Genomic DNA, 25,822 nt, shown 5'->3' on the forward strand with positions numbered 1-25,822 from the left:
GCTGGGTTTGCACAGACAAACAAGGGCCAGAGTGATGGTCTCCCCAAGATTCAGGGAGGACTCTGAGGGACGTCCGAGCCTCCTTTCCCCGAGTCTCACAGAGCCCCTAAGCAGCCCAGGGAGCAAAGCCTCTCTCCGGATACACCTTCTGGGGTCTCAGGGGTTGGCCTAGCAGGTCAGTGGGAAGCAGTGGGACCCTGACTGAGTCTTTCACCATAGCCAGAAGCTGCCCCTGGGGACAGAGCTGAGTTCCCCTCCAGCACCTCATTGAGGGCTCCAGCAGAGTCTGGGGAGGGGCATGGGAACGAGGAAGCTGGTTCACCTCCCTGCTGTCTCCCCCAGAGCTAAGGTCTGCACTGTTGGGGGTGTCTTTCGTTAGAGAGAATTAAGGAGACTGGGGCCAAGGACTCTGCCCCTGAATGTGCCAGTGCAGTGATACAGAGAAACTGAGCCTGGGGGTGGCCAATCTGGGACTAGCTGGTGTTTATTGAAGGGCTATTCTGAGCAGGGCACTGCACAAGATGCTTTCCACATATATCTCCTTTAATCCTCACAGCAACCCTACAAGGAAGGTTATTATTAGCTCCAAGTTATAGCTGGGCTCAGAGAACTTGGGACACAAAGCTAGGGTCACACAGCAAACAAGTGCTCAGCCTAGATTTGAAACTAGAGAGAAGAAACTTTAAAGAGCCCCCCACTTCTCACCCGTGAGGCCCTCTGCCTCTATGCTGCACTCTCAGGAGGATCAGGATGGATCTGGGTAACTCATCACAGACACCAGGGAGCAAATGGCTACTGAGACTCCCAGAAATCAGAGGGTGAGCCCTGAGACTTCCTGACAGCCCCAGCACACAGGACTCTACCTGCCCTCCTCATCAGGCTCCTGTGAGGGAGGAGTGGTACTTGTTAATGAGACAGAGGATGTGAAAATATTTTGTAAATTTCCAGGGGCGATGCAAATGCAAGTTGACTGCAACTTATTTTCCCTCATGGGCATAATGACTCTACCACTGAATTACGAGGTTGGATTTCTATGCTTAGTCCTTCTTTGGTGAAGTCACAAAACAGATTAGTCAATTCCCAGAATCATGGTCTTGTACAACTTCTTTTCACCCTTGCATAGCATAGACCAAATAGTTAGCAGTACGTGTTCCCCAAGAGATGTTTCCCAACTTTAGATCCAAGAAGAGGCTTTTGTTCCTACGGATTGAACTATTATGTGCTTGTCCTTTTTTAGCCTGCTGAGAAAACAAAGAAAGGCAGGGAGTCTGAATTCAACCACCTTTCTTTTTTTTAAAATTTATTTTATTTATTTATTTTTGGCTGCATTGGGTCTTCATTGCTGCTCGCGGGCTTTCTCTAGTTGCGGCGAGCGGGGCCTACTCTTCGTTGCAGTGTGCGGACTTCTCATTGTGGTGGCTTCTCTTGTTGGGGAGCACGGGCTCTAGGCGTGTGGGCTTCAGTAGTTGTGACTCACAGGCTCAGTAGTTGTGGCGCACGGGCTTAGTTGCTCCGCAGCATGTGGGATCTTCCCAGACCAGAGCTCAAACCCATGTCCCCTGCATTGGCAGGCGGATTCTTAACCACTGCACCACCAGAGAAGTCCTCAACCACCTTTTGAAGAAATGTGCAGGCTCAAAAGAAGCTCTACAGTTTTCTCTGAGCTTCATGTATGTCAAGAACATATGTGAACTTAATGGAAATGGAGAAGCTGCCAGATAGGAAATAAGTGGATAAGCTTCTCTTTTCCTTCAAGAGTCCTTTTTCTATATTATACTCTGGTTTTTAAAAGGCAATGGGGGAGGGGGCTTCCCTGGTGGCGTAGTGGTTGGGAATCTGCCTGCCAATGCAGGGGACACGAGTTCGAGCCCTGGCCTGGGAAGATCCCACATGCCGCAGAGCAACTAGGCCCGTGAGCCACAATTGCTGAGCCTGCGCGTCTGGAGCCTGTGCTCCGCAACAGGAGAGGCCGCGATGGTGAGAGGCCTGCGCACCGCGATGAAGAGTGGTCCCCACTTGCCGCAGCTAGAGAAAGCCCTCGCACAGAAACGAAGACCCAGCACAGCCATAAATGAGTAAAATAAATAAATAAATAAATAAATTTAAAAAGAAAAAAAAAAAAAAAAGAACTTCGCATTTAAAAAAAAAAAAAAAAGGCAATGGGGGACTTCCCTGGTGGCACAGTGGTTAAGAATCCGCCTGCCAATGCAGGGGACACGGGTTCCAGCCCTGGTCCGGGAAGATCCCACATGCCGCGGAGCAACAAAGCCTGTGCGCCACAACTACTGAGCCTGCACTCTAGAGCCCGCGAGCCACAACTACTGAGCCTGTGTGCCACAGCTACTGAAGCCCGCGTGCCTAGCGCCTGTGCTCCACAACAAGAGAAGCCACCGTGGTGAGAAGCCCACACACCACAACTAAGAGTAGCCCTCGCTCGCCACAACTAGAGAAAGCCTGCACACGGCAACGAAGACTCAACAACAAAAAATAAATAAATAAATAAATAAATTATTTTAAAAAAAGGCTAACGAGACTGCAACTTGAACGTTTTGGAAAGAATCCCAGCAGATGTACAATCATAGTCTTCACCAGGCTAATAAGGTAATTCTACCTCAACCCAGGTGTTTTCTTCCATGCTCTTTACCTCCCTGCTTCATCCCCGGGCCCGACCACCATGGTGGAGCCTACCGTTTCTCACAGGGTGGGAAGCTAGAAGCAAGTTTTGTCATCATTATTGTCTCATGGCTGGTTAAGTTCTGGGACACTGAGGTACCATAATTTGTAAGTACCCTCCCACCCTCACCCCCCGCAATTACTGGACAGCTAGATTGCTTCCGGTATGGGTCAGTGCACGTTTCTAAACCTTAACTTTTTCAATTCTTGTTTCCAGTTTCCTCTCCATGAAGTTTCCAGAGATTCTAGGCTTCTGGCAGCTCTAACAAGGCACTTGGCTTCCACCGAGAAATGGAAGGGGCCTCTTGGCCCAGTGAGGCACATGCTGGTGCTTTGACACTGGGTTGCAGCCAGCTTTGCTTCTCTTGGGGTTGCTTGGATGGCTCTGGTCTTTCTTCTTTCCTGATTGGTTGTTTAGCAGCAGGAGGTTAAAGTGCCTTTGGTTTATCTTCTGGGAAAATAACCAAGGGCACTGGTGAAGAAACCCTGAAGAGCCTGCTGCTGCCTTCTGGCAATTCCCAGCAGCCAGCACAGGGCCCAACACAGGACAGGTGCTCAGCCTCGGCTTGCAGTGATACCACATATCCTGACTCCTTCATCAGCCCCAGATTTCAGGTCCAGTCCCCCACCCTTCTGTCTCTGAAGATGGCTGAAATACCTCCTCTTCCAAGCAGCCTTCCAGGATTATGAGAAGAGTAAGTAACATGGAATTCCGCTCAACACACACACACACACACACACACACACACCACCTCCTTAGCCCCTCCAGATAAACACGCTTGTTACACACAAAAAATGAGATGTATTCGGTGGTCATAGCTAAGGCTTAGAAGATACGTGTCCAGGGGCTTCTGTCTGGTTTGTGGATGCAGCAGTGGGCAGGGCAGTGGTTTGGAAGAAAAGAGTATGGTTTTTCCTGGATTTGCTTTGTTATTCACTTGCTGTGTTGTATGAGCCAGTTGCTTGCCCTTTCTGAACTCATTATCTCAGCAGGTGCAGGAGTAAAGGGCAGTCAAGCCCCCTGCTGCTCTGGGATTCTCAGTAGAGCAGCCCAGGGTCAAGAAAGAGGTGTGGATGATATGGGAGAGGAGTGGGAGGCGGGAAGCCAGGGGCTGCTCTGGGTGGGGTGTGCGTCTCTGGATCTCTGCGTCCTGGTTCCCCTCCTCTGGCCGGGAGCCCCCGAGGACACAGACCACAGACGAAACTGCCTTCTGCACCTCCCGCCTTGGCACCCAGCCCTGGGGCTGACACAACACGCGTGCTTAGTAATCCTTTGTTGGGGAAATGGATGAGGGCTGGGATGTGCAGGGAAGAGAGGATGTGGTGAAGGAAAAACCGAGCACTTGGAGTTCCTAGAGGGAATTCTAGCCACTTATGAGTCTATCAGAGAACATCCTGGGGGAAAGACTTCCAGAAAGAATTGTTCTCAGCCCTTCGAGAGCAACAGCAAGGCATCCACTCTGAAAGGTGGGGAAGATTGCGTTAGATCAGCCTGGCATGTCTTCTCTATAAAAGGCCGCTGTGGGAGGAGACACATTACTGCTGTGGGAACCCCGGGGGGACAGGGGCGCTCAGCACCTCAGGCCTCACGCTGGGCTCACCTCCCAGCATCACTGAATGTATGAGCCCAGAGAGAGGCAGCCGGGCTGTGTGGAGGAGGGGTGTCCAGGACTGGGAGACAGGAGCCAACAGAAAGGGGGGACCTGGTGGTGACTGGTGAGAGGGGCTGAGCAGAGTCAGCTGTCCAAAGGAAACTGACAGACTTTGCAGTGCAGGGCGCAATGAAAACCCCTTTATTCATCTTGTCTATAGAGTCTTCAGTAAACACTGGTTTAGGGAATGCTTCTTCCTGGAGATGGAGGGAGGCACTGAGCCCTGTGTTAAAGCTCACGCAGAGCAAGAGCAGACTCTGCACGCTGGGTGGCAGCCCCTGGGGTACTTGTCCCACCCCCGTGCTCCAATGGCAGTGTCCCCCAGTGACCTGCGCCACCTCCCTGCTGCTAACGGTTCTTCCTGGACATCATTCTACTAGAAATCTTGGTAGTATTTAACATCACAGACCACCCCTACATTCCTGGCTTTTCCTCTCTGGCCATCCCAGAAGCAGAGCCTGAGATGAGGACTTGGGTGCAGCTCCCAGGACTTGGGAGGTGATCTGGGAAACAGGAGTGAGGGCACAAGGAGAGTGAGACAGGAAGGAGGGAAAACCAGCCTAAGGGTGTGTTGTCAAGGCCACTGCTGAGGGCAACAGGCTAAGATCCCCTGGGGAACCCCCTGGGAATTGGGATGGCATGCCTTCAAGAACTGTTCACCTGATGGGTGGGAGTCTGGAGCATTTATCTGCCAGCTCCCAGCCCCCACTGGTTGAAGATTGTCCCCAGTGATACTGCCTCACACTTGGGGACAACACTTGCAGGTGGGCCCAGTGTGCTTTCTAGGCCTCAGGGGATTGTGAGCCTGGGCTGGGACGTTGTCAATTAAAGAAGCCTCTGAGTTCAAATAGAACTGCCTGCCAGAGCTGCCCTCGATGCAGATGAGGACCACGGGGATGCGATGGGGATGGGGACAGCAGAGGCACCACCGCTGACCCCGACGTCCCTTCTTCAGTCTCTCTGGGGTCTTTCCCCTGACCTGCTGTCCGTAGGCATCTGCTAACTCTGCATGATCTGCACTTCCTTTTCTAAATGTTCACATACTGCCTGTTTAATCCAGTCTAGAATGTTGCCTGGGCCCCAGGATCATGTCTGGATACTAGGGAGACACATTACCAAACAATGCTTATTTAGCTCTCATTTGTTCCTTAGTACGGACTTTGGCGTGAATGCAGCTGAAACAAGCACACGGTACGAGCTTCCCTCGCTCTTTCTCCGCCTGCTTCTCTGCTGGCCCTGTGGGTCAGTCCCAGGCTCTCTTCTCTTCTGGCCCTGTGTGATCTCAGTTGCTCACCTGTGTCCAAGGTTGAACATCTACCTTGACCCTGATGACCCTCAGATCTTTGTTTTTAGCCAAACCCATCCTCTGAGTGTGGGGCTGGTCACTGGGCCTGTCCTCCTGGGAGTCACAAAGACATCTGCCCCTCCCCGTCCACACTGCCAAAGCCAAGCCCAGCTTCCCCTCCAGTCTGCTCCTCCTCCTGGGTGTCGTGTCTCACCACCACCAAGTCAGAATTCCCAGACAATTCCACCCTCCCCCTCACTCTCCGTGCCCAGTCCGAGCACTCCCCCAGGGGCCAGGCAGCGTACTAACTACCAAGCTTCTCCATTGCCCTGGACTCACCAGCATTCTTCTTTGGAAACTGATTTCAGAATCTATTAAGATTCACGTGGGACATTCAGGTCCACGTGTGACAATTTATTTCATCCGGCACACCACACCTGCTCCTGCGTCTTTCACTAATACCACCTTTTTTTCTTTCCCAGGCCCAGGGCATCCCCTCTGTGGCCCCATGTCAGTACCCACCCAGAGGGCCCGCAGCAGTTTGTGTCACTTCAGGTTTTGTTCTTCTAATGTCGGGCCACATCATGGCCCCCTCTTCCCGTTGACTTGCCGGTACTTGGCCTCCTCCCAGAAGCATTTCCAGGTTGAGCGCAAGGGACTCCCCTGCTTTCTTACCCCCTGGACCTGGAGTGGCATCCTACACTGTAGAGTGTCCAGGCTCCTGGACCACCCTCCCACAGCCCTCACGTCACCCGCCTCGGCTGGCCTGTGCACGCTCTCGCCCATGGGTGACCTCAGCCCCCCACAGTCCACTCCTGTCTGGCTTATGTCGGTGGTCTGTGGGTCCTCGAGCCTGTGACAGCTCACCTCAGGCTCCTGCAGGCTCAGGAGGGCAGGAGCAGGTCCAGGACATCCGCTGAGCACCGACAGCAGGCTCAGGGTGCTCTGGCTGTCGCCTTCTCTAAGTGCGTTGACCTTTCACCACGTGCTGGGGCTTGGGCTCCTAGCCCTTGAAGAGTCCTTATTCTGCAGGGAGGCTCAGCCAGCAGCGTGAAGCTCCACTGATTCTCACTATTTGCAGTTGTCATGTTCCGAATGTCGCTGCCAGAACTGAACCACTGCTCCTGGGGGAAATACACAGCTAGGTTCCAGGTTAGCCCCTGGTCAGGACATTTTTGTCAGCCAGTCAATATACAACCTTGTTTCATGTGTGTTTCTGTTCAAAGACACCTTATTCATATGTATTGTTGTTTCATTAACATTGAACTCACAGCCAATAGCAGTAAAACTCACGCCTGAATGAAGTTCATCTAACCCACCCACATGTTTTCTCCATAAGGCACATCACAGCCTTCTTGTGCTTAGGAACCGTAGACAGAACTTCAGCACTACACTTGGGGACCATTTTAGACAGTGAAATCACCAGCAAAAAGCACAAAGTGGGAAAAGTGTGACACTAAATAGACCGGGAGAAGGACATTTGTTTACAGTCTGAGAGCCGAAACAGGAAGGCAGAGGACTGCCTCATTCCACTTCGGCTGGGAATGTCGAATTTTTTAATGCTTTGTATGTGTCCAGAATGACCGCAAAACTGCCACGAGCATTGATTTGGGGATTACAAATACATTTCAGTGAGTAGACAGCTTTGCAACTGTGAGTAATGAGGATTGATTGTATATACAGAGAGAAGAATGAAGCTTCAGAGAGTGGAGAGGAGGGAACAGCTGGGCAGACAAAGTTCACTGAGGTTTACCGCTAGAGTAGATTTCCAGGGATAAGTAAGACCCATCCCCCCGCCCCCCCACCCAGGTAGACGGCATTTGGGGCAAAGCGTGCATCGTGCACAAAGGCAAGATGGGGTGGAGTAATTATTTCCTTGGGATGAAGATGGAAAAACCAGAAGGGACATGTCCGGAAGACATGTCAGGACTCTTTGATGGACAGCTGGCCGGTTTTGCCCAGGCTCTCAGATCAGTCAAACCATAGGGCAGGAACTAAAAGAAGTCAGTGGTGAGTGAATTCTACAGAAATGGGGCATGAAGGTGCCGTCTAGCACAGAATAGATGGTCAATAAACACCTAGTGAATAAATGAATTATATGTATATAACAGAATATATATATATATATATATATATATATATATATATATATATATATATATATATATATATATATATATATATATATAACAGAATGAGGCTAAATGGAAGAGAAGGGAAAGGGAAAAGAAGGAGAGAGAGAAGGAGCAGGGGCTTAAGCAAGCCAGCTGGGAGACGGTGAGGTTCTCATTTTCCTGTAGTCAGTTGCAATGCTTCCTCTGGCTGGAGAAGGAAATGTGGCCACAGGAGTGGAAGGAGGGCTGCCCGGAGAGAAGAGCATGGGTAAATGCAAGTCTGGTCTGTACCTATGACTACTGTGTCAGTTTCATTCACTCTCAGTCAGGCTACACAAATCTTCTGCAGGGCTCTGAAAACCCAAGGCATGACCGAGTGCTTAGGAATGGTTTGGACTGGCTCCCACAGCCTGGAAGGAAGCCAAGGAAGGAGGGAACAGGAAGAGCACCCGACAAGAGCAGCCTGACATCTGGGATCAGGGCTCTCCTCCAATTTCCTCACAGTTTTTAATCCAGCCCTGCACCCAAATGGCTTAGTAGTTCCACATCTCTAATTTATTCATCAAACACCATCTGTGAGGCAATGTCACGGGTCCCACTGGTGTTTCTCCATTTGAATGGAATGGTTGCTGAATATTTACCTATGCTTTGACAACCCCCACTGATGCCGAATGAGAGAAAAAAACTACAACCACCTTCTCTCCCCAGTACAAACTCACACTCAGCGTGGATAATCACAAAGCCTCCACAGGCTAACGGATGAAAAGAAATGAGCAGTCAACACAAACACTGAGCCCTCTTTGTGGTGTCAAGGCAGCAGGTGGGGGAGGGAGGAGGGAGGTGATGACCCCCCTCTCCTGGTTGAAGGCGTCACTGAAAAGTACCGGGAAGGGGCCAGCTGTGTCGAGAGGGAGGATGCTAAGGACCTGGTCATCTACGTGCATGTTCCCCAGAGTCCCAGGTCAGGAGTCCGTAGCACACTGCTGCAGAGGGATCTTCCTTTGATGGCTCAGAACCGGCATGACCTCTTTTACATTAATTGTGTGTGTGTGTGTGTGTGTGTGTTTGAGGGTGAGGTGTTTTTTTTTTAAACATCTTCATTGGAGTATAATTGTTTTACAATGGTGTGTTAGTTTCTGCTTTATAACAAAGTGAATCAGCTATACATATACATATATCCCCATATCTCCTCCCTCTTGCGTCTCCCTCCTATCCGAGGGTGAGGTTTTAAGACTAATCCAAGGGATGAATTTTTTCATTCAAATAGAATGGTCTGTGGTGGACCCAAGATTATACAGCAAGAAGATAAAGGCATTTAGCTCTGAAGCCTAATACTGTCTCTGCTCCCCACTCTCCTGCAAGAATTCCACCTTCTACTCATCTGACCCAGCCTCACGGGGGCTTGGCTGGGAAGCATGGAGTGAGGGGGAGGGGAATGGGATCACGCACCCTCAGCCAGCAACTGGTATGCCTGCACACAACAGGTGCTCTAGACATATGTGTTGCATGAACGAATTTGTGACTTAGTCACTGACCTCTTCTCGTCACTTTTTAGCAACTTTCCCAAAGGGAGAGCAGAGCCTTCTCAGCCCGCGCTTCCCTTCTCCCCAGCATGGAAATTCTCCCCACCTTGGAATTTCTGCCCTTGTGTCAGGGTGTCAGGATAGCGGTGGGATGCTCAGAGGTGGGGACTCCTGGCTACCTGCCCCAGGCTGCTCTGGCCTTAGCTGGTCCTGGGGTGGAGGCCACCAGGGAATTGTGAGTGCAAGGAGGTCAACTTCAGCTCCTCAGAACATGGGAGTCTCCCGTCCCCAAGAGACCTTCCCAATCTTTGGGACGGTTGGGCTGTGAACTGGTCAAGAGAGGCATATGGCCCAGCTCCTGACTCAAGACCCCTGCTTGAGCAGCTGGATGAGGAGGGACGGCAGATAAGCCTAGTGGAACCAGCCACAGAGGAAGCGCAAAGTGGCGTTTCACCCAGGAACACAGTCAGAGCTGCAGGCAGGCGGGTGAGCAGCACGAGGCAGCTCAGGCATGGTTTAATTTCTTCTTGGCGATGCCTTCTGCTTTATCTTCAATACAATCAGGACAAGATGTATCCAGAAGTCACTCTACCACCTGGTACCTGGTACAGCCTCACTTGAGGTCTATTGCCATGCAGCTTAGTGCCCACTCGAGCACCCCTGAAGCCCCCCACAGGGCAGCAGGCGTCGGTTTCTAATGTCTGTTGGGGGTAGTCTGGCCCACGTGGGCCCGTAGCCAGAATAGCCTGCAAGTGAGAGTGTCCAGGGCACAGACAGGCAGGAGGCCCAGAGGTGAACGTGGGATTCGGGAGAACAGCCACAGGAGGGCTCCTGCCAGCCCCTCGTGTTAGCGCGAATACCTCAGACTCAGCACTCACAGTCCATCTTTCCTCCTCTCCCTGGATTATTTCCTCAGCCTCGCCCCTCCTCCAGAACGTCAGAAGAACTTTCTGCACTTGAGCTTGACTTGAGGGAAGGAGAGAATTTCGATTAGCAAAGAGGAGGACAGGTGAGGATGCGGTGATTAAAGGTGAAGGCCCCTGCCCTCGGCTCCTGAATCACCCCTCTCCTGGTGGAGGGAGTGGGTGGAAAGAGTGGGTTCCGGCCAGGAACCATTCACCAAGTAGCTGGAAACATCTGCCGCGAGCAGGTCCACCTAGGGCTCTACAGAGGGTGCAGCGAGCGAGGTCTGGCTCCCCCAGTTTGTGCCACCCCAGCTGCCCGCTGGGGGAGGATGGAGCGGAGAATGCCATCTGGACACAGGCCCGCTCTCCCCCCCTGGGTCTTCTCAGGTGACTGTCAGGTCAGAGAGGCTCCCTCTTCAGATAATACAGCTCAGGTGAAAGAGGCTTAGGTGGGTCTCCATGGCAACCGCCAATCAGGACCTGGGCCGCCTCCAGGGTTCATCAGAGGAACCAGCCTCTGGGGACACACACACACACACACACACACACACACACACACACACACGACACACCACAAACAGCAGTCCAGGGTGCATCCCTTCTCTGGCCAGTGTTTTTTTCTCTCAGCACAACTTCTGAGAGATAGAAAGAGAGGAAAAAGCATGAGGCAGCAACCAGCAACACAAGAGAAAAAGGAAGGAGGCGTTTAGATTCAGTCTTCCCTCTACCCTGTCCTCCTGTGGCTGCCGAAATTTCTGCGTTTACCTGAAGAGATCCAGACACTCTTTCCTCCCAGACCGGGAAGCAGAAAGCAGGACCCCCGCGGGACCTTTCACCTGCAGAGAGCCTGACCTCAGAAAACCAGGTAAGAGGGTCGCCTCCCCAGGGAACAGCGGCTACCCCACCGGCATCCCAAGAGCAGTCGCGCCTTTAGAGGTTAGAGCAGAGGCCGGGTGAGGCTGCGCTGGGCCCAGCGACCTCGGGGCTGGGGCAGATGGGGACGGCTCACTGCGCCGGCCCAGTACAGGGCCCAGATGGCCACAGGGAGGCCCCACCTGTCCCCATTTGTCCCCCAAGAGGCGGCAGACTCCACAGCGTCCTCGGGGCCGTGGCCTGGTCCCTGCTTTATAAACTCACGGGGAGCCCCAGCTTCTGTCGGCTCTGGAGGCAGCAAGCCCGTCTGGGAGGACCCAGCCCGCGCCTTTTCCCTTCGGCCTTTCCGGGGAGGACCCAAGCAGGGGAAAGCAAGGGCCAATGCAAATCGGAGACTCTCTCATTGATCTGAGCACTGCGACTCGAGCACCACGAAGTGCAAGGCTCAGAGCAGGCTCTCGGGCCACGACAGTGACCATGACACGTGGGTGACGTGTGGGCCTCAGTCCCTCTGGCCACAGAGCCGTGTGTGCGTCCCCATAACACGCTCGGGAAAGCAGGTCTAGATGGAGCAGGGAGGGGCTTCAGGGAGAGGATCAGGCTTGGGAAGGAGCGTCTGAGCGGCCACGTGGGATCAGCCCCCTCCTACTGGTCAGCTGGAGGGGGATTTCTACCATCTGAAGGCCAGGGCTCCCCCCTCTGACAGAGTCCTGGGAGCCCCCCCCTCAGAAAGGGACCAGGTGTCTCTCCTCAGACAGACACCAGGGCGGCTGCTGTCACATAAAGACCAGGGCAGCTTCTCTCAGACAGAGACCTGGGCACCTCTCCTCAGTGTCCAGGGTGTCTCTCCTGTGATGGTGACCAGGGCGACTCTTGGCAGAGAAAGCAAAGGGCTTCTCTCCAAAGACAGGGACCAGGGCATCTTCCTTCAGTCAGGGGCCAGAGCGACTTCTCTAAGAAAAGGACCAGCGTGTCTCTCCTCAGACAGACACCAGGGCAACTTCTATCATATAAAGACCAGGGCTCCCCCCTCTGGTAGAGTCCTGGGAGCCTCCTTTCAGACAGAGAGTCCTGTGTGTCTCCCCTAAGATAGAGACCAGGGCATTTCCCCTCAGAAAGGGACCAGGGCATCTCTCCTCAGACAGAGAACATGGCATCTCCCCCTCAGACAGAAACCAGGGCTCTCCCTTCAGATAAGGACCATGGAGTACCCTCTCAGACGGAGAGCAGGGCAATTTCTCTGGGAAAAAGACCAGGGCATCTCCCCTCAGACAGTGTCCAGGGTGTCTCCCCCTGTGACAGTGACCAGGGCAACTCCTTGCAGAGAAAGCAAAGGGCTTCTCTCCTAAGACAGGGACCAGGGCATCTCCCTTCTGTCAGGGGCCAGAGCGACTTCTCTAAGAAAATTACCAGCGCGTCTCCCCTCAGAAAGGGAGCGGGGCAATTCCTCTCAGAAACAGACCAGGGTGTTTCCCCTCAGACAAGTACCAACGAGTCAGTTAGACCTGAGCGCTTGTCCCCCTGCTGGTCGCACTCCTGCCTCAGAATGAGGAGGATTGCCTGCCTCATTCATTCATTCATTCATTCATTCATTCATTCAGGAACTGCTCAGCAAGTGTCTGCTGCATGCCAGCAGATTCAACCAATACAGCTCTTGTCCTCACAGAGCTCATAGCCGAGTCGGGGAAAGAGAAACATAAGCCCAAAAGGGACGAACGTGTGTGTTACAGACACTGTGATGAGAGCCGTTCTACCTCAGCGGGGCAGTGAGGGGCAGGCTGCAGGGGGAGCTGACCCTTGAGGGGGGCCTTAAAAGATGAGCAGATGTTTCAGGTGGGCGGAGGCCCACAGGTCAGGCTGAGTCGCGCCTGGTTTCGTGGATGACAGGTCATTTTTCTATGAGGCCAAAGAGGAATAGGTCAGTTTGTAATCTGTAAAGTTGGTCTTGGCAAAAACAGGGCTGGGAGGAAGGTCGGTAGGCGGCGGGGGGTGGTGGTGGGGTGGGGAGCACCGACTCTCCGCACTTGCTTCGAGGCCTCTGTCCCGCCCCCGGCCCCGCCCCGGCCCCGCCCCCTGCCCCTCCCCACCCAGGGCCCGGCTTCCGCAGAGTCACACTGCCTGCCCTCTGGGACAGCCCCACGGAGGTGCTGCTCTGGGCTCCTGGGTTCCGGCGGGCACACAGAGCAGCCCCTGCCCTGGCCTGCAGACGCCCAGCTCAGCTGTTAGGGCCCAGCTTCAGAGGTGGATCCTGGGTGGGGCCGCTTTGTATAGAGAAAACAGCCACCTCGCAGGGACTGCACCGTCCTTCCCTTGATGGCGGGAGACTGGTGGCCTCGGTACCCACCAGAGGCAGATGAACCTCTCATGCCTCCGGCGGGGGTCAGAGCCTTGCTACCTACTCCGCAGGCACCCGCCCCCCCCCAGCATTGTTCTCACTGCTGAGATGCCCCTGGTCCCCTCCAGTGCTAACTGCCTGAACCAGACTCCTCCTGCCCTTGAGGGACGGGGCTGGTTTCTCTTTAGCGCATCTAACGAGCCACAGCTGGTGACAGTGTCGCCCAGGGAGCCAGGAAAAGACATCATCCTCAGAGATGTTCAAAAATAGGCTGCAGGGAAGGCTCAGAGCATGTGCGGGTGGGAGGGTAATGAAGGGGAAAGGAAGGAGAAAGAAAAGCAAGAAATGGAGGAGAAAGGACTTGATGAGGGCCGCCACAGGGCAGCAATAGAACATGTGAGGGCTTTCCTAAGGTCACTTGGACCCGAGGCTCCCCGCCTGAGTTTTCCCTTCACCAGCTCGCCCAACAGCAGGGCCCAGCAAGGCCAGGAGCAGGGCTGGGGTCAGGCTTACACCAAGCCAAGGGGTCCTTGACCCTTTAGAAGTATGTAAAGCCTGTGGACACATTCTCGGCAAAATGTTTCTAAATGCATACACTTAAGTTCATGTGATTACAGAAGAAATCACTATATTGAAATGCAGCTTTCAATTTGTTTTTTCTGAAACCAGACCCCTATCAAAATATTTTTAAAAAACAATTTCAGGTATAGTAATATACGTGACTCTGTATTCACATGTAAAATAACAAAATCTGTGGCAGGGCTAATACGTACCATGATTTCATAGTAGTGACGAGCACAAACGATATTTCAAGAATAACAACTTCAGAGTGTTATGAAAAGATCCGTGACCTCTGTGGGAGATAAAGCCACAGGTGCACTGATACTGCCGTGGTCGGGGGCCTGCATTCATAACTGACAGAAATACTGCATTTCAGTTAAAGGTAGTGGAGATAAAGATTTTTTTTTCCTATCCGAGTTTATAAACCTCTGAATTCTCCCTATGGGTCCCAGGGTACAAATCCCTGCCCCAAGGGACAGACAGTCACAGACCTAGATGAACCCACTTCTTGTTAGTTTATAAAGCACGTACAGGGACTTTACCTTATTTAATCTTCACAGTAACCTGAAGTAGGTACCTTATTACCCCATCTTACAGACAGGGAAACTGAGGCTTGGAGTAATGAAGGTGACTTGGACAGGCAGCATTGGGCAGGAAGGGAAGGGCATAGGAGTTGAACTTAGGTTTTCTCTGCTAAAACCTTGGCTCTCCACTGTCTCCCCCTGCAACCGACACGGGCCTTCCTCCTCTGAACTGACGAGGAACCAAAGAGCAGTGGCCTGCTGTTTGCTGTACTGGGTGTCAGCGCCCTTCCAGCCAGTGGGCCGGCACCACTGCAGCCCTGAGGTCGCTTGTCTCATTGTGTCCATCCCTGTCTTGGGTGCGTGCTCCTAGAGCGAGCCCCAGACCTGCAGAGTGACAGGTACACTGCACACACTCCCCACTGTATCTGCTGAGTCGTGAATGGGTCAGAACTCAGGCCTGGGCTTCAGCCTCCCCACCCCAGACCCACCCAGCCCACGCCACTGTTTGCTACCTCAACACCAAACCCACCTGTGGAGAAATGCCACAGCACTACCCACGGGTACAACATAAACCATGTGCAGAGGTGCTGAGGGGCAAGTCAAGCCTACCAGATAGAATGAATCGCGAAGTCTTCCTGCAGAAAATGAGTTCTGAGCTAGCTTTTTTCCAACTTTTAAATTACGAATTGCTCAAACATGCAATAAAGTTGGAAGAATAGTGCAATAAACAGCCATAAATACCCCCGGACAAAATGATTGTTAATATTTTGCCATTTTTGCCCCATCTAGATGCATGTGTATGCATATACACGCAACATTTTCTGAATGATTCAGATGTAAGACTTTGAAGAAGACATCGTGACACTTTAGCCAGGAAGACGTCAGCATCGCATCCCAAGATTGGGCTATTTGTCAAGATTCCCCTATCACCATAATACCATTTTTATACCCAAGAAAATCAACACTCATTCCCTAACATACAGCTCATATTCATATTTCCCTAAATGTCCTAATTTTTAAAAAATAAGGATTCAATCAATGTTCATGTATTGGAGGCAGATTGTAGGTGCTGTTGCCTGAATGGGAAGGTCCTGGAGTCACCATGGCCAGGAGGTGAGCAGGAGTGAGGGGCCTTAGCTAAACTGAGGAGTTTGGCTCTGCCACAAGGGTTAATCCAACGCAAGGGAAAGGCAGAATCCGACGGTGCAAAGCACCCAGAGGAGACCACCAAACAGCAGTTTTGATGAGCCTTCTGGGCGTCTTGAGTCTTAATCAGACCACACCCCGCCATCAGGTGCTTCCCAACACAGACTCACACGGCCTCACTTAGGTCCTGAGGAGGCCCTGGGATAAGCCAACCACCTCTGGCATCATCTGGCCCACCTGCCTCTCTGTCCCTGTGTCCCTCCCTCCTCTCCCTCCCTCCATCTCTCCCTCCCTTCATCTCTCCCCCCCTCCTTGGCCCTTAAGAACTTAATCAGACCTGCTGAAGAGCCTCCGTGAGAACAGCTGGCACCAGAGACAGAAATAGCTCGGGCAGAAACCTTGTCTCTGTCAAAGCCTCCAGCCCGGGCTGGGAGGCAGGGATTAGGGGAAGGAGACATTTCAAATACCACACCCCCGTCCGGCCCCTGTGAGAGCCCACCTCCCTGGGCCAGAGAAGCTCAGAGCCTACAGAGCCCAGGATTCAGGTGGGATCACCGCCCCAGGCTCTGCCATCTGTCGTGGGCTGGGCACCCATCTCAGAGGCCGGCTCGGGTGAGGAGCACAGCCTTCCACCTGGGAAGAGGCCGCCCCCCACCCCCGGCTGCGCTCTGGCTTCCCCCACCTGCAGGGATGAGGAGTCTGGGGTATTACAGAGATGTGCCCACCCTGAGGTCACTTCTCCTCCAGGTCAGGTCTTAGGTACTGAGATCCAGGACTCCTTGCCCAGACAGTCGCCCGCCCACTTCCAGAGCCAGAGCAGGCCACCTCCCTGGGCCCAGTCTCCTGAGGGTGGATGACATCACCGTGGGAGCAACGCTAGGTCTGAGGGGGCCAAAGAGACACCGTTGGTAGGGGTGTGGGTGGGCCCTGGACATGAAGCTGGGGTACCCTCTGCATATTTGCAAGGCCCCTCATGGTGTGACTAGAGAGAGGGGACAGGCTGAGGGCCAGCAGCTGGCTCAACCCACACCTCCATGTACCAGCGAAGAACGCTTTGGCACCCAAGAATTCTCAGCTTGAATCAGACCCTCCCAGTTGTTACAAAGGTGTATTTAACAAGGAAGGAAGCAGAAGGTATTTTACTGAATAGTTTGTTAGCTTAATTTGTAACTTACGAGTATTTAAATATATGGTACGTGAGCCTCCATCTACAGCACTGCTCCAGGTCCCTTGCACATGTGAGCCGTGGGCCTGCTACTCAAGCCCAGTGCCCCCCGCCAGGCCTGGAGTGGATGTTAGGACGCCAGGTTTCCTAGAGACAAAAGTTGTGTTCAGGCCTCCCACTTCCTCTTCCTTCTATATTTCTCCCAGCTGCAGGAAGACCCTCCAACACCAAACCATTCTCATGCTGCCTCCTTTCAGCTTAAATGCAATTCCAGACTAAGAAGAAATACAGGTCCTTAAGGAGGGCAGCACTTGACCCAAAGATGAATCCCTCAAAATGGGCTTAGAAAGGGGGAGAAATTTTGGAATGGGAAGGGATAGCCTAGGTAGATTTCTGGCCCAGCTGCACACACACACCCATACACACACACACACACAGAGCAAGGACTAAAGCACCACATGGCAAAATTATCCATCACTCTGGTATTCATCCAAACAAGTTAGAAAATAAGTATCACTCCATTTATTTATGGATGTCCATTGAGCACTTGCTATAGGCCAGACCCTGTGCCTGGTACTGGAGCCTGGGTAGGATGCTACTCAAGACCTGGTTCCTTGCTCCGGCTGGAGAGGGAGATGGACACACAGGCAATCATGGTTCACTGTGACTGTGCCATGACGGGGTGAGCACAGAGCAACCTGGGAGCCTGGCCAGGGAGGATTGGGAAGTCTCCTAAAGGAAGCAGAGTAGAAGCTAAGAGCTGAGCTAGGATTTATTCAGTAATTGAGGAGACCGAAAGTGTTCTAGGGATGTGCAAAGGCCTGAAAGCAAGAGAGAGCCGGGTGCATTAGGGGAGTGGAGAGTGGGGTGGGAGAGCGTGTTGGGGGAGGACTGGGGGAGAGGAAGTTTGGTGAGAGGTGAAGCTGAAGACGTAAACAGCAGCCACATGATAAAGGGGCTTGAAGCCACTTAAGGGGTCTGAGTCTAATCCTTAGGATAATCGGGAATCATTGAAAGCCTTTAAGCATCCCAGGGCTTAAATATAGGATGACGTGAAGATGTTCACAGGCCCTAGACGCCTTTACTATTGAAGGCCTCGCTCCACATCGCATCAGACATCATCAAATGAACCCACATTACAGTTTTTTTTAAAATTTTTTATTTGTTTATTTATTTTTGGCTGTGTTGGGTCTTCGTTTCTGTGCGAGGGCTTTCTCTAGTTGTGGCAAGCGGGGACCACTCTTCATCGCGGTGCGCGGGCCTCTCACTGTCGCAGCCTCTCTTGATGTGGAGCACAGGCTCCAGATGCGCAGGCTCAGTAGTTGTGGCTCACGGGCCCAGCTGTTCTGCGGCATGTGGGATTCTCCCAGACCAGGGCTCGAACCCGTGTCCCCTGAATTAGCAGGCAGATTCTCAACCACTGCACCACCAGGGAAGTCCTACAGTTATTTTTTAATAAAAAAGTTGAAAGAAGTTTTATAACTCGGATTTGGAATTACTATTAATTTATTAATTTCAAGTTTGTAGATTTCTATTTCTATTTTGAAGCCAATGACACTTTTGGGGGGTAGGGGGCAGACAGGCCCTTATACAGCTCACAGATCCCATGCACTGTGTTATGGTATCAAATGAAAACAAAATAGTGACATGATCAGTTTTATGATTTAGAAAGATCACACTGCAGAAAATAGAGTGGAAATTGCTGTTTAATGGGTATAGGATTTCAGTTTTGCAAGGTGACAAAGTTCCAGAGTTCTACTGCACAACAACAAGACATTGTTAACACTACTGTACTGCGCAGTTAAAAATGCTTCTGATGGTAAATTTTATGGTGTTTTTTTTTGTTTTTTGTTTTTTACCATAGTGAAAAGAAAATAGAGTGGAGATTGGATTGGGAGGATCAGCCCTGGGTTTCCAGTTAGGAGGCAGCTGTAATATATCTGGCAGATGGTCAAGGCTTGAACTAATGAAGGGAGAAAGAGTGAACAGATTTGGGAGAATCAATAGGAATTGGATACAGGATTTGACAGATGAGGCAAAGGGACATGACAGGGATGGTGCATCAGTTTGGGCAACTAAGCTATGCCCCCCACCAAGCTGGCAACCTGGGAGAAGCAGCAGCCAATGGGGAGGGAGATGGGGAGCTTGAGTTGAAATGCAAGTGGAACCTACAAGGGGAGGTGACCAGGAGGCATTTGGAGACCCTGACCTGGAGCTCGGAGGACAACTGCGTTATGGATTTTGATTTGGGAACTCTCAACATTCAGGTAGTAATCGGAAGCATGTGAAAGGATGAGGGTCATTAGAAGGAGGAGACCACCTCTGACAGAGCCCCAGCGAACAGCCACAACTCAAGGAAGTCCGGGGTAGGGCACCCACATGAGTTCCGAGACGGTGGCTCCAGGAAGTGAATCAAGGCGGCCGGTAGACCAAGGAGTGTGATCTAATGGAAACCAGGGAGACGGCATCTCCACTGGAAGGAGCGGTCAGAGGAGTTAAAGCCGCAGATGGGCTGGCACATGCGCTAACCAGCTTGTGGGGTTGTGGCAGGTAGCTGAGGGTGCTCAGAGGGTGTATCTGGCAGGACATATTAAGAGCTCATTCAAGAGCGTCGCATCCTTCTGCCTCATGCCTTGTCAGTCTCTTCCTCGCTCAACCATCTTCCAGGCTGGTGAAGTTCAAGGGTTGGGTGCCCAGTCAGTGTTCAGGTGCAGGTGGTAGTGGGGGCATATTGGGATGTAGGGCTGGAGGAAAGTCAACCAGAGAAGTCTTCCTGGGAATGAGGGTCAGGCCCCTCTTGGAGGCATCGCAGAGTGCGGAGAGGTGGGAACCATTCTGGCAGAGGGATCCCAAGTGCCCAATGGCCCCACGACTCTCATTTTCAGGTAAGATTTTCAGAACAGTTTAAAATTATTACCCCTCTAAAGGCCACCCTAAGGATAGAATAGAAACTCAACTCCGTTACAGGTGCACTCACAGCCCTTCCCCTGTTGACCCCATAGCTAAGTCACAGGGCTGTCCAAGACCCCCATCAGGTATTCACAAGATCTTGGTGGAATCTCCAGGTGTCGGGGAGAATGTGGAGCCGTGAGGGCCAGAGGAGAGATTGTCTTTCCCTTGACCCCTGACAAATGCTCTCTTATTTGGGGTAGGTCAGAGCCATGGGGCTTGCTCTTTGATCATGCATTCATTCGCTCATTCATTTGGCATCTATTAAGAACCTACTGCCCTATGTACCCAGCACCAGGGATGGAAGGGTGAATGAAGCACAGTCCCTGCCTACATAGGACACACAGTGTCAGGGGAGGGAGATAGCCACACTCCATAAAGTATTCCTGGTGCTATGAAAAATGTCTGTGCTGAGCTCAGTCAGGGTGCAAGGTAGGGAGTAGTCACATCTACCTGTGAGGTGGGAGTATCAGAAAAGGCTTCAGAGGGGAGTGACCCTAAAACTAAATGTCTAGGCTAAGGAGGGGCACTGACCAAGGCATGGAGCTATGAAATGGCCCAGCATAGTCTGGAGCCCCTGCTGAGACCATGAGGCATATTTTGAGATGCCGTCAGTGGAGCCGAATGAACACCTGAAACGACACCATTCACTCTTCTGGTGTCAAGCATCCACCTGACCTGTGTTCTTTTAAAAACACAAACGGTCTGGGAAAAACAACATATTCAGTTACAACATCTCTCTGCCTGATTGATCGGATCCCTTGGCCTTAAGCAGAGGTTCCTGGGGCTCACGGCTCTCAGAACGAGACAGAGCCCACCTCCATCTCCCAACCCCTTCCCCACACTATTGCCCAAATACATTATTCTGGACACATGAAGCAGTGAAGGCTGAGAAGAAAAGGTCCTAATTGCCTCTGACCCCGATAGCAGGGTCTTATGGTCTGTCCTTCCCTCCCAACCTCGCAGAAAGGAGTCGGGGTATAATCTGAGGCCTCCATTGGTGATGTGCTCAGACTAAGTGGAGGATGAACCTTATTAGATTTTCTAAGTACCATGGTTGCTAAGGAAACTGGTTGTTTTCAAGTCTCCACGTGTAAGTCGGAAGCTTGATTTGTGCCATTCCAGAAGGCTACTGTTACCTCATAATAATTTTCCCATTTGTGTCTGATTCTCCAGCATTAACAATTCATTTCTCTGGGCTAAGCATCATGGGTGCAGGGTGGTGGGAGAGCTGCCTAAAAATACATATGTCCCCAGGAGGTGACACATGCCTCATGGCCATGTTGTTGAGACTGAGTTCATTGAATCTCTTTTCTCTGCAACTGGAGGGTCTAGGCAGGAAGAGGACCATTGGTTCATGGAAGGGGGAGCTCCTTGAAGGGGGGAAGGGTATAAGAGGGGGAGTTGGACCACCTCAAAGACCCACTTCAGCTTTTAGCCCAGGAATGGAGCTTGCCTTCACTGTTGTCAGAGGCACAAACCCACCTCCGGCAGGCAGCAGGGAATACCTGAGATGGCAGTCCATTCACTTGCTCACCTGTTCATCCATCCATCCATTCATTCATTCACTCATTCATTCATCTAGTCAATCAGTCATTCACCAAACCTGTACTGAGCAAGACCCTGTGGGAATACTATGATGAGTTAGGATCCCTGCATTCACACCTGGTGCTTCTTGCACACGTCTCACCTTGTACCATGGCTGGATCCTCCACCTGGGACATCTCCATCAGTGCGTGTGTCTGAAGCCTGTACTTACCCATCAGCCTTCTCTCATCCACAAAGCCTTCTAGGCCCCCTTTCATCATCCAGTCACTCCTTCCCCTCCCCGACCCCAGCAATACTGACTCTATGCTTCGCCAGTCAATTTATTTCTTTCCACTGATGTTATGGTTTCTACACATCAAGTCTTGTGTCTGCTGTACAGCAGGGCCCAGACATGATTTCACGTTTGTGTTCCTCCACAGATATGTACACTGTGCTTAATTCATGCTTCTGATTGATGTATGATGAATAAATGAATGAATGAATGGTGGCTAAGTTGTATCATTTACAGGATAATATCCTAAGCTTCCTTCAGCAACAGGTTGGGGGCATTTAGAAACTTAGGGTGTTTTCCTGTTACATTGATACAGGATGTAGGCATATGTTCTGAGTGTGTGCGTGTATGTATTTCCCCTTAAATCATAGAGATAAAATTATGCCCAGCCATACACTATTGTTAAAAGGTAAACTGAGGCATATTAAAAAAATTTTAAGAGTTTATTTGAGCAAAAAATCTATTTGAATTGGGCAACATCCAATCTAGCCTATATCAAGGAGCTCTGAGGAGCTGTACAAAATGAGACAGTTTTATAGGCAGAAGGGAGTGAGAACAAGGACATTATACTAGGCAAAAAAAAAGCAGGTTGTTTGTTGCTTGCCTTTAGGGGATGGCAGAGGTCTATCGGGCAGATTACTTAACTAGTGCTGATCAGGTGATTCCTGATTGACTGGTTTAAGATTCCATTTCTCGAAGAGCTGCAACTGTAATTAAGTCTTGGTTTAGTGATGTGGGGCTTAGCATCAGTGACTCCATTTTGGGCCTGTTGTCTTGTTTTTAACAGTTTGTTTCTGTCTTTGTTTGGAGTTAGCAAGGATTCAGGAGTCTCAATCATCTGGATGCTTTGTGGATTTTTATAACCATGAAATTATCTTACTTTTATGTGGTGCTTGGAACTTCCCAAGTTTATTCACAACTGCTTCTCACAGCAAGAGTACCTTGTCTTACAGAATTAGAAATGACTGCTCAGAGAGGTTAAATGACTTACTTGAGGCCACCCAGCTGTGAGGCGGGAGCAGTCTTCTCACTCGGGTCTCAGCTCTCCTCCCTCCCCCTTGTTCTCCCCACCCTAAGTGACAGAGGGGCCCAAGGAAGACACACTCCTGCCCTGTCTCGGCAGGGCCTGGGGGGGCCATGTCCCTCATCCCATGGCTCCGGTGGAACGAGGCCCCGCCACGGCTGTCGTCTCGGAGTCCGGCTGAGATGGTGCTGGAGACGCTCATGGTGGAGCTGGAGGGGCAGATGCGGGAGGCTGAGAGGCAGCAGTGGGAGCGTAGCAACGCCGTCCGGAAGATCTGCACTGGAGTGGACTACAGCTGGCTGGCCAGCGCGCCCCGGCCCACCTACGACCTCAGCCCCGGGGAGAGGCTGCAACTAGAGGACGTCTGCGCCAAGATCCACCCATCCTACTGTGGGCCCGCCATCCTCAGGTAACGCCTGGCAATGGGACAGGGACCAGCGGTTGGGCTGCAGGCTCCAGGGAGGGTGGCAGCAGTGACAGGGGCCTGAGGCTACCAGGACTGGAGCCTGGAGCCTGGATGGGCCAGGTATCTGTTGAAAGGAGCAAGGCAGGGGGAAGAATCTGGAAGAGGCCATGGAAGGCCAGGCCAGGCCTCGGGGCTCAGAGGGAGGTGGGAGGCAGCTCCTGAAGGCACGTGAGGTTTTTGTTACTGGTTTTTTTTTGCAGAAAAGAACTGAGGTTTATTTGCAGTAGAAACCGTGGTCTAAAAAACAAACCTACTGGTAAATGTACAGTCTGTGTTCTGTTTGGGGTCACCACTAGCTGCAGAACCCCCAGATCCCTGACCTGCATGCGTCGGGCCCCTAAGTGTTCACAGCTAATCTCAGGCCCCAGGTCCGAAGCCCCGCCAGAGGGCGTCCCATCTCCTGCCAAACCACCCACATCCCAGCCTGCGCCCAGCCCGCCGCCCCTCCTGCTTCCAGCAGTGCAAAAAATAACCAAACCAATATAAGTTTCCCAAACAAAAACAACATGTGAGTTTTGATAGGAGAGAACCCCAGGCCTTCTAGCTTTCTGTTCTCCCTCCCTGGACTGTTATCATCCTGGGTTGTAATGTGGCTGGCTCCCTCTCTTTCACCAGTTCATCTTCCATATTACCTTCTGAGAGAGGTTTCCCCGTATAAGCTCTCCAAAACTGGTTTCTCAATTATCCTATTTCACACTAGCTTGTCTAAGGGATGTGTGTGTGTGTGCGCGTGCTTGCGTGTGAAGGTTTCAGAGCCCTAGGGCACTGGACATTCAGAGCTTGAGTACAATCATGTTCCTGAATATCAGTGTAACCTTAGTAAAGCTGTGACCTACACGGTCCAGTCTCAGTTGGATGCGTGTTGAAATCAAGGAAGCAGAGTCCAAGAGCCAAAAGTAATTTCAAAACTAAAGTTCTTTACCTGCATTTCTCGAACACTAGTAAAGGAATACAGATCCACAGTAAAACATCTTAAAGTCCCCCTTAGTATCCCCAAATCTTCCCTCACCCATCTCTTTAACCAACAGATGTATCTATTGTACACCTTTTTCTTCAAAATTCCCCTTAAAAACTCCTCCTTCTTCAGTCCTATTCATACTCCTTTGGGTTTTGCAGTCTTATACCACCCCCCGCTTCTTCCTCCAGGCTGGGAATCTTACCCTACCCCATTTTTCTTATTCTGCACCATGGAAGCCCCCCCAAATATATCTAGTTCCAGAAGCACCCTGGAGACAGGGGTGGGGATGGACATGGGAGTGGTGCTGATGAGAGAATCTAAGCTGGCAAACCAACTAAACTTCATACATGAGGGGGGCTGGGGATGCTCATATGATGATTGTCCCATCACGTTTCCTGTCTCACTGCTGAAGGGTTTGAGAAGTCCTGACTCTTAATATGGTGGAGGAAATTAGGTATCACACGGACTTGCTAGCTATCCTTCATTCTGGAGCTCCAAGCCAGAGACATTTTTGGCAAAGGAAACAGCTTGGCATCCAGGAGAACCTGGGGCCACACTCCTGGCTGCAACACAGACAAGGGAAGTAGCAGGGAGCCTCGTGTGCATGGCCAAACAGCTCACGCTCACCCAGGAGGTGGCGGGAAGCTATAGAAGGAATATCACAGGGCAGTGACATAATCGGACATACATTTCAGAGAGATCATGCTGGCCAGTGAGGGCAGAAGGGTGGGAGAGTGTTAGCCAGAAAAGTCCCAGAGAGCAGTGGGCGTCCGTCGCTACTACTGCATCGATAACCCGAGGTGAGTGCCAGGATCTTCACAGATGTTAGCGCATTAAACCTCACAAAAATGTAGCTGTGATGACCCCAGTTTACAGACGAGGACGCTGAGTCTCAAGGAGTCTCATGGAGGCCAGAAGTGGAAGAGCTGGAACTCAGGATGGGCTGGAGCACGAGGGAGGTGGGGTGGTTTCTGATTCACTTCACAAGAAGTGGGGAAGTGGAGGAAACAGGAATCGTCCACGGGGGTGTCCAGGGACGCCCGTGGGGTTAGACAGCGGCCACGTGCCACGCCCGGGCGATAGCTCCACCGCGCCCCCTCTTCTTCTTCCTGCCTCCGCACCCAGGTTCCGGCAGCTGATGGCAGAGCAGGAGCCCGAGGTGCAGGAGGTGTCCCGGCTCTTCCGCTCGGTGCTGCAGGAAGTCCTGGAGAGGATGAAGCAGGAGGAGGAGGCGCACAAGCTGACCCGGCAGTGGAGCCTGCGGCCCCGCGGCAGCCTGGCCACCTTCAGGAGCCGCGCGCGCATCACCCCCTTCGCCAGCGACATTCGCACCATCTCCCAGGACGTGGAGCGGGACGCGCCGCCGCCGCCCCGGACCTGGAGCATGCCCGAGTTCCGGGCCCCAAAAGAGGACTGACCCCGCCTCTCCTGCCCGGGAGCAGAGCCACCTGTGGGCTGGGGGTTGGGGGGCATGATAAGCCGGGGTCATCCCGGGTCCTGCAACCTCCCCATCGCCCTGCCCCTGACGCGGGGCCAAAGAGACCGCCCCATCCCGGGACACGCCCTCAAGATGGAGCCACCCCTCCCCGCCCGCCCTCTCCCACGGACCACGAGGCCTAGAGTCAGGGCTTGGAGCCGCAGCAACAATCTCCTGCTCCCCTGCACCAGTCGGCTGGAGCGGACCCTTCCCCGCCCCGCAGAGATGCAGGGTCTGGGCAGACAGACCACCACCCGCTCCCCATCTTCGGCTTCTGTCTGGAATGGGAAGAGTTGTCCTGCCTTTTGCCAAGTCATGAGTTCTTACCCCAATTTAGGGATGTCCCATTCACCCCCTCTCCCTGGGTAATGAT

At 52.2% G+C, this 25,822-nt stretch overlaps 1 protein-coding gene across 1 annotated transcript; it reads left to right on the plus strand.

Annotated features, from left to right (window-relative positions):
- Positions 1-22,661: 22,661 nt before the first annotated feature.
- RD3 (RD3 regulator of GUCY2D) lies at positions 22,662-25,389 on the plus strand. Its single transcript, XM_068538429.1, has 2 exons — positions 22,662-22,957; positions 25,098-25,389. Exons 1-2 carry the CDS (start codon positions 22,662-22,664, stop codon positions 25,387-25,389), a joined length of 588 nt encoding a protein of 195 aa, XP_068394530.1.
- Positions 25,390-25,822: the final 433 nt, after the last annotated feature.

This window comes from Eschrichtius robustus, chromosome 3 (assembly GCF_028021215.1).
Source record: "Eschrichtius robustus isolate mEscRob2 chromosome 3, mEscRob2.pri, whole genome shotgun sequence".
In the NCBI taxonomy this organism is placed as follows: domain Eukaryota; kingdom Metazoa; phylum Chordata; class Mammalia; order Artiodactyla; family Eschrichtiidae; genus Eschrichtius; species Eschrichtius robustus.